This window comes from Octodon degus, unplaced genomic scaffold (genome assembly GCF_000260255.1).
Source record: "Octodon degus isolate 3935 unplaced genomic scaffold, OctDeg1.0 scaffold00057, whole genome shotgun sequence".
In the NCBI taxonomy this organism is placed as follows: Eukaryota; Metazoa; Chordata; class Mammalia; order Rodentia; family Octodontidae; genus Octodon; species Octodon degus.
Window position 1 is genome coordinate 4,353,118 of NW_004524633.1, and position 8,720 is coordinate 4,361,837.

At 48.2% G+C, this 8,720-nt stretch overlaps 1 protein-coding gene and 1 pseudogene across 7 annotated transcripts in view; one reads left to right on the forward strand and one right to left on the reverse strand.

The window, feature by feature from the left end:
• LOC101575050 overlaps positions 1–8,720 on the reverse strand; it is a 783,209-nt pseudogene that overhangs the window by 28,468 nt on the left and 746,021 nt on the right.
• Lepr (leptin receptor) overlaps positions 1–8,720 on the forward strand; it is an 81,556-nt gene that overhangs the window by 24,801 nt on the left and 48,035 nt on the right. For all 7 annotated transcript variants that reach the window (XM_004633979.2, XM_023718347.1, XM_023718350.1 and 4 more), the window contains exon 3: positions 8,104–8,433. In XM_004633979.2, the coding sequence (XP_004634036.1) occupies positions 8,104–8,433 (330 nt within the window). The remainder of the gene's footprint in view (positions 1–8,103; positions 8,434–8,720) is intronic.

Sequence of the window (8,720 nt, forward strand, 5' to 3'; positions counted from 1 at the left end):
GAATTCCGAGGGTGACTCAGGTTCCTTCTGGAGACCCTGGAAGAGCTGATGTTGCACTGTGGTCTGGGGCAGGAGACCACTGTCTCCGCTGAGCGTCGGGCACAGGAGTCCTGTGGATGAGTGGTCGAGGAGGTCCCACTGTGGACAGCGGTCGGCGGACACAGACGCTCCTCTGCCCAGGCCACCCTCGCAGGCCTGTGTGGAGGATACTGGGCCGCAGACACGGAGGGTCCTGTCATGTTGACACCCAGGCCATCCTCATGAGCCTGAAGACTTGCTATGTTTACAAATATTTTCTTACTGCCTATGATTTGCTTTTTCATAACCTTATTTTCTTTTATAGTTCAGAAAACGCTTATGTGCACATTAACACCTATATATGAATACTTAGAAGATAGAATAGAATTTAAATATATCAACTTCATTTAGCAAACATACCACTATTAAATTATAGATATATGACAGAGAATGTCAGGTATCTACTTTATACCAGGAAGCAGTTTACTTCCTGATAGTGTTGAAAATAAGTGACTGCAGCAGAGTGCTGGGTTTACTCTCCTGTTTGGGCTGGCTCAGTCACCCCGATGGTGGGACCGGCCCTGCGCGCGGTGCTTGGGTCGAGCCGCAGTCCCCAGCACCTGCCTGCGCTTGCCTAAGCAGACACCTTAGCCTGCTGAGCTATCTCGCTGGCCCCACGGCGTTCTCTCAGACAGAGTAGAGATGATGTTTTACATGCTGGTTGCCACAGTAGCTCTGGAAGCGACGCGAGTGCTGTTGGGATGTCATCAAGGCACGGTGTCCGTGTTGGCAAGCGCCGTCTTGAGGGTCCTCAGAATGCTGTAAGAAATTAAATGGCCGGGCATCATGGCATATGCCTATAGTCCCAGCACTCTGGGAGGCTGAGGCAGGAAGATTGCAAATTACATCTCAACCTGGGCAACTTAGTGAAACTCTATACCAAAAATAAATAAAATTTTATGAAAGTCTGAGGAGTGAGAAGGTAGGTTAGTGTGAAGGCCCTGGGTTGAATCCCTAGTATCCAAACCAGCCAACCAAACAACAAAAACAAAACAAAAAACAAGGGCTGGCCAAATAACTCAGTGGATTAAAGCACCTGCTGAGGCAGACACAGGGGCCCGGGGTTCAATCCCTGGGCCTGCTGTGCTGCCCCTCCACCCCCCAGGGCATGCTGAGACAGGGATTGAGACTGGGTGTGGTGGCACATGCCTATAATCCTAGTACTTGGGAGGCTGAAAACAGGAGCATCTCTGTGAGTCTGATCTACGTAGCGAGACCCTGGAGACCCTGTACTAAATACAAAATGCAAACAACAAAAAGATAGAGAAGGAAATGAAATGCGTACCCATCCCTCCTCCCAGGCACTGCAGGACTGGCCTGCAGAAGGGTCACCTGACCTTGGAACGTGTTGTCTTTTTATCTGCTGCCAGCCTCATGGGCAAGTCAGACCTTGTCCATAACCATTTATTAAAACAGGGAAAAACCTATTCTTCATTTATTTATTTTGTTTTCTGCTTACAGTTCTTTTTCTTTAAATCTATTTATTTTATTTTTAATGACTATGAAATAGTGATAGTGAAGAAGGCATTAGAAATGATACAAGATTTCATTAAACAAAGTAATAGGAATTCAACAGTGCTTGCTGTGTTACATGATGCTATCTTCAGATTAGTTTTCGGAGCACCAGATATGGAGGTATAAGATTTGTTTGAAGAAAACATAAAACAAAACAATAACTAAGAAGGTATGAGAAATTCTAAAGAGGAAAAATCAGAGTAAAAAGAAAATGTAAGCATTAGCTGCTGCTTTCAAAAGGAGAGCGTTACACTTGGCCACACTATTCTGCGTATATACCTGAGTCCATCTTTGCCCTTCTTCCGTCTGTCCTTCCCCTCATCCCAGTTTCTCCTTCACTGGAACGATTTCTTTCCCTTTCACAGTGTCTGTTGTGTCTTTTAGATTGTCATCGCTCTTGCCGGTTCTCACACCAGTGAGATGATACAATGTCTGCGCGCGTGGATCGGAGTTATTTCACTTGCCGTGTAGTCTCTAGCTGCTTGCATCTTTAAATCTGTTTTTATTTACGACGTGGACACACGGAATTGCACGCATTTCTCTTGCACCCCATGACGTGCTGAGGCCGGCACACGTCACGCCGTGGTCCACTCTGGCTGCTCTCTGAGTGCGCGGCTCATGTGGCGAGCGCTACGTGGGAGAACACGTGCCATGTGCCGTGAGCGTTTTTGCCTCGCAGGCTCTCTTCGCTAACTGTGGTCTCCGAGCTGTAATTCAGTCCTGGAGCTGTCCTCCTCTCTAGCTTTCGTGAGGGGCTCCGGCTCCCAGCTTCCTGTGCCACGGAACCACGCCAGCCTCTTGTCGTCTCCATCTCCTCTTGACTTCTGTGAGAGCTGCTCTGTGGGGTGCACATGCGTGTGAGACCGTGTGGCATCTGTCCTGTGCACCGCTGATTTCTCCTAACAGAGCATCCTCCAGGCTCATCCATGGAGTTGCAAGTGTCAAGTTTTCCTTCTTGCTATGATTGGATGATTTTCTGCTAAGTCTCTGCAGGGGCCCATTGGGTACTTCGGGGCATGTTGTTCAATCTCCATCTGTGTGTGAACTTTCTGAAGTCCCTCCTGAGGCCAGGCATGTGGCACACACCTGTAATCCCAGCCCTCGGGAGGCTGAGGCGGGAGGATCAGTGTGAGTTCAAGGCCAGCCTGGGCTACACAGCGAGACTGTCTCAAAAAGAAAAAGAAAGTTCTTCCTGTAGTTCATTTAGGGTTTTAATTCATTGTGGTCAGAAAAGACACTCAATAGGATTTTTTTTTTTTTTTTTTTTTTTTTTTTTTTGTGGAACTGGGGATTGAACTCAGGCCCTTGCGCTTGCCAGGCAAGCACTTATTCTACTGAGCTGTCTTCCCGGCCCCACTCGATAGGATTTTGGTCTTATATTTGTTAAACTTGTTTTGCAGCCCAGCATACAATGTTGCCTAGGCAATGTTCCCTGTACAGTGGAGAAAATTTGTATTCTGCAGTTGTTGGATGGGACATTCTATATGAATTCTGTATGTGTGCAAGGCTCATTTGGTCTGGAGTGTGATTCAATTCTGTGACTTCCTTGTTGATTTTCCTCCCTGGATGTGCCCTGTAGTGCTACAAGTCAGGCCCTGAGGTCTCCTGTGGTCACTTCCTGCAGTCTGTCCTTCCCATCAGGACTCTGATAATTTGCTTTGTGTATTTAAGTTCTCTAATGCTGATTGCAAATATGTACTTGGTTATTCCATCTCCTGCTGTATTAACTTCCTCCACCTTTACAGGTTTGACCTGGGGTCTGTTTCTTCTGTTCTGGGCTGTCTCGGTTTCCACCTGCACGGCGCCTCTTTCCCACCCCTTCACGGCCAACTGCTGTGTGCTCCTGGAGGAGCAGTCAGTCAGCCTCACTTCCCTCCCCACATTCTCTCCTCTCAGTGCTAAATCTCTTAGAGGAACTACACCGTTTAATGTTATTCTTTTTTTTACCCATTGAACAATGAACTGTTTATTGGCAAACTCAATCCATTTGCCTTCAAAGTAGCTATTATGTGGGCTGCTGAAGTGAACACTCAAAGCCATCATCGTTAGGGACCAACTTTTTGTTTTCTAGTTCTTTTCCTGGCCACTTCCTCTCTTACTCTTTCTTTGCGATCAGATGATTTTTCTTTAGTGGCCTATTTTGATTCCTTGGTTTTTATTCTCAGGGTATCTGTGATAAGTTTTTTTCCTTGTGGTTACCTTTAGGATTATAAAAAGTATTTTAGAGTTATAGTAAGTTCTCTTAGGCCAAAAGCATCTTAATTTTGATTGTAAAAAACCTTTGAGCTTTTATTTCACTTGCCCCTGCATTTTGAATGTTGAATTTTACATCTTTCTTGCCACATGCCTCTTATTGTAGTTGTTACTTTTGTTTCAATCTTTCAACCTTCCTACTAATGGTGAGGGTGGTCCCCCCTCCTACTAATGGTGTATGTGGTCCCCCTCCTACTAATGGTGTATGTGGCCCCCCTCCTACTAATGGTGTATGTGGTCCCCCTCCTACTAATGGTGTACGTGGCCCCCCCACTAATGGTGTACGTGGCTCCCCCTCCTACTAATGGTGTACGTGGCCCCCCTCCTACTAATGGTGTACGTGGCCCCCCACTAATGGTGTACGTGGCTCCCCCCTCCTACTAATGGTGTACATGGCCCCCCTCCTACTAATGGTGTACGTGCCCCCCCCCTTGCCCTTTCACAGAATCCTGCGCCTGACAGCAAGGCTTGGACTTGGTGTCACTCATTATCACTGTTATTTCTTCAGGTTGGAGAACACTTTGAGCATTTCCTTTAAGGCAGGTCTGGTAGGGATGAACACGCCCAGGTTTTGTTTGTGTGGGAACATTTTTACCTTTTAGTTCTTATTATTTTCTTTGGAGACAAGATCTGACTTTGTAGTGCAGGCTGGCCTTAAATTCACTGTGTAGTCCAGGTTAGTCTTGAACTCACTGTGATCCTCCTGCCTCAGCCTCCCAAGTTTTGGGTGAATTATAGGTGTGTGCTACCACACCTGGCTAGCTTTCATTTCTGAGGGACAGTTTTGCTAGGAACGGTGTTCTTGGTTGGGGCAGAGTCTTGCTTTATTTTCCTTCAACACATGGAAAATCACTCAGCTTCTCTTGCTCTGTGAGAATTTGCCCTGAGAAGTCTCCCGTGGGGCCTGTTGGAGCTCCTTTGTATGTTATTTGCTGCGGCCTAGGACTGCTGCAGTGCCCAGTGCCTGGCCACCAGGGCTAGTGCAGGAAGAGGTGTCTCTGCAGCCTGTGGCCACTGAGGCTTGCTGACTTCCGAGGCTCGTCTGGAGCCAAGTCGTCTGTGGGGGTCGGCAGACACCAGGCCCACTGTGCAGGAGTGTGGCTTCCTGTCTGGCACTAGCGGGGGTCACGAGGCTCAGTCTGCAGATGCCAGCTGGGTGTCTGCCTGGTGCTGGAGCTACTGTGGCAGAACTGGTACTGGGGGCCAGGGCGACGCTTGGTGGCTTTCCTGTCTAGAGATGGCCTCTGTCTCCAAGGTTTGCTTCCTGGGGTTTAGCAAGCAATATGATTGGGTGAAGCCATCCCTCCTTCCACCGCCCATGTGTCTGAGCTTGGTTTTCTTAGCTCTTAGGAGGATTTTCATGTTTGGAGGCTTGTCCCAACTGATGTTTCGGCAGGGTGACTGTCACTGGCATGTCCTCGGGCCCTGTGACTCTGCGCTGCCCCGTGGTAGGCCACTTTTGGGCCTGTTCTTCTCACATGTCTCACCATGTTCTGGCAATGTTCTGAGTTTAAAAATTTGAGTCATCTAATTTAGTGTGTATTTCAAAGTTTTGGAATTCAGGCCAGGCAACCTTTACCAAAGCCTGTTTTATCTGGTGACTGTCACCCACGTGTCAGCCAGCTCTGGGTGTCTGTCTCAGAGTGCCAGGACACAGGTGTCCTTTATGCACCCCCACGGGGCTCCCTGGTAGTACTGTCCTCCACCTTGTGGCTGTCTTGGTCCTTCCAGGAAATGCCCAGGATATCTCCATTCAGAGATGTCACGAAAACCCTATCACTGGGGTTATCGAGAAGAAATAATTCATTCTCTTTTATATTCTTCATCTAAGTTTATTGTATGTATTTATGAGAACCACACATTATCTTGTAGGTTCTCTGGTTTTTATTAGGTTCTACTTAGCTTCCTACTGGCTTGTTGAAAGCTTCCTAGTTTAGTCAAGCCTTATGCATCAGACAAGCCCACAGAATGCTGGTGGCTGATAGCGTGTGGTGCGGGGCACAGTGCTGAGCCTTTCACTGTGTGGGAGTCACTCTGTGGGAAAGACGGACCACGTGCCGGCGGGGGGGGGGGTTGCACAGACAGATGAGACTCGTGCTTGGTTACGCTGTTCACCCAGCGCCACGCGTGTGGGGTTCAACGTTCTCCTTAGCTTTCAGCCCTTTGAGGATGTCAGGCTGGTTTCAGTTCAGCTCAGTCTTCCCTATGCCGCTAGGAAACATGTTTGGTGTTTTTTTTTCTTAAGTTAGGAATGCTGCATATACATTTTTCTTTTTAAACAAAACACAATTCTGTTGTTATAGCTGTTCTGAATTCAGAGGCATGTGTTAGGAGGACGGAGGCAAAGAGGCGTGACACGATGGCGATGCTTTGTGAGGCTGTGAGAGGCCGTGGTCACCGCTGAGAGGAGAAGAATGTAGTTCATGTTAATAACGCCTCATTTTTATTCTTGCTCGTCCGGGTCTGCAGGACCCGAAGACCACTCCGACGGTGGGGACGCGGTGCGCGGGCCGCCGCATCTGAGCTCTATCCCTTGGCCTTCTCCCCGCCCTCCCTGCTGCCCCTTGGTTCACTTCTCCTTCTGCAGAAGTTCTGTCTGTACACATATTAATTTGTTTGTGTAGAAAGGGATAGAAACTAAGTTATGAACAGTTATTTATGCATTGCTTGAATATTTTTACTTGGTTTTTTAAATTAAAAATGTGTTTCTGAGCTGGGCATGTGGGTTAGTACCAGCAGTCCCAGCACTCCAGGGGTTGAGGCAGGAGGATCGCAAGTTATAGCCTAGTCTAGGGCCACTTTGTGGCTTGGAAATGCCCTGTCTCAAAATAAAAATCAAAAAGGGCTAGGGATGGGGCACAGACAGGTGGCCTGGGCTTAGTCCCCACTACTGAAAAACATCATGAATTGCATCTTAAACATTTCTGCTTTGTTCTTTTTTTTTTTTTTTTTTTCCAGAACTGGGGATTGAACTCAGGCCCTTGTGCCTGCCAGGGAAGCGTTTATTTCACTGAGCCGTCTCCCAGGCCCTGCTTTGTTCTGTTTTAACAGGCTGTGCTTTGCTGTAGTTAGGGCCCACCCGTGGGCACTCTCTGGCCTTGCACAGGGTCGCATAGCATCATGTAGTAGTGACAGGGCTGTGCCCAACACAGCCGACCCCCGTGCCACTTGCCTGCCCCACCATGACGCGCTCCTCTTTTGGCAGTTTCGCTCTTTCCTGGGTGTCCTGTGGTTGCAATCACACAGTGTGTGGCCTGCTCAGCTGACTTGTGGCTCTTCATAATGTGCGTTTAAGTTCCTCCATGTCTTCTCATACCTCTTTTCTGTTTGGAACTGAGTGATATTCCTCCATCTCAAAGTACTGCAGCTCACTTAGCCGTTCGTGGGCAGCAGGCCCTCCTGCTCAGGCCCTCCTGGTCAGTTGTCTCCTTACATGTTTGCCTTTCCCGGAATTCTTCAAAATGCCCACACCATGCACATTCACACAGAATCCCCAGAGTTCTTACTCTGTAGTAGTGTGTACCTAGGGCAACAGGGCTGTAGGGTTATTTGTACAAATCAATCACACAGCGCTAATGGTTTTATTATTTTCAAGCAGTTATTTAGAGATATGCTTAATATTCGAAGATTTTGTTTTGTACGGAGCTGTAAAAGTGTTCATGACCTTTTGTCTGAAAAGTGATGCTGCCCAGCTGCTGTTCCCTGGGAAGAGCTGGGTGGGTGCGGCTCCTGGGAGCGCGGTTAGGGCCTGTTTGTACTACGTGGCCTCCGGAGGATGTGGCCCAGCTGCCTCAGGCCCGGACAGACCTCCAGAGGCCTCGCGGTAAAGGCGCCGCTAGCATCCTGCTGTTGCTGTCTGTGCTGAGCAGGAGGCGCGCCTCGTGTTTGCTTAGACAAATGCACACGCACATCTTGCTCATTCATGCCAGAAGTTAGAATATTCTATTCAAAAGGCAACTAGAGTATGTACTGTTAACTTTTTTTGTGAAAATATAGATATAAGACGTTAGATAATTAAGGAAAAACGATGTATACATTTCCAAAGCGAGTGCCCGAGAGCACAGTTGTTTCAGTACACAAATGTGGTCTCTCTGGAATGACACCTGGTCACCTGGCCCAGAGTGGCTGCTCATGGGCCACTCTGGAAGTTAGGTGACTGTCACTGAGTCCTCAGTGGCTGGCCCGCACTCCTTTCTGCTGCCATTCTTGGGCAAAATGATTGCTTGTCTTATGTGCATCTTTTTCATGTCCTACCAGAATTTCTTTACGTGATGGCCGCGTTTAACCCGGCATATCCGGTCACACCTTGGGGATTTACACTATCGTGCCTGCCAGCAAATAAAACCGAGGATCCAGCCTCCTCTGTCCCCGGAGTGTCCAGCAACGCTTCGAGCCTGAGCGGAGGCACCGAGGCAGCCGCCGAAGGCAGACTTAACTCCAGCGGCTTCCACGTTGCCCATCTGTCCCCAGCAGCTTCCCACTGTTGCTTCTGGAGCGAGCAGGGTACAAGCTGCCCCGTGCGTGTAGGCGTCGCGGAGGGGGAGACACTTGTGTCCACGGTGGAGTCTCCTGTTTCCCAGCAACTGGGTAGGTAATTTAATGCTCAGTGGCCAAGCGGTAAGTGTTAAGCTGTAACTATACCGAACCAAGTGTTTTAATTTTCCGAATACATGCAATAGGTGCCTTATGGATGTGATCATTAATGTGCATTGACATTGTAATAGCAATAATAAAATTAGGGTTCATCACGTGACAACATCAGTAATAGGCCTCCCATAGAACATCCCATAGAAAGTAAAAAGGGAACTCTTTTTGATTTCAAAAATCTGAAACTTGAGATTCCAGTCGACCTGGCTTTTCCCCTTCTGGATGTC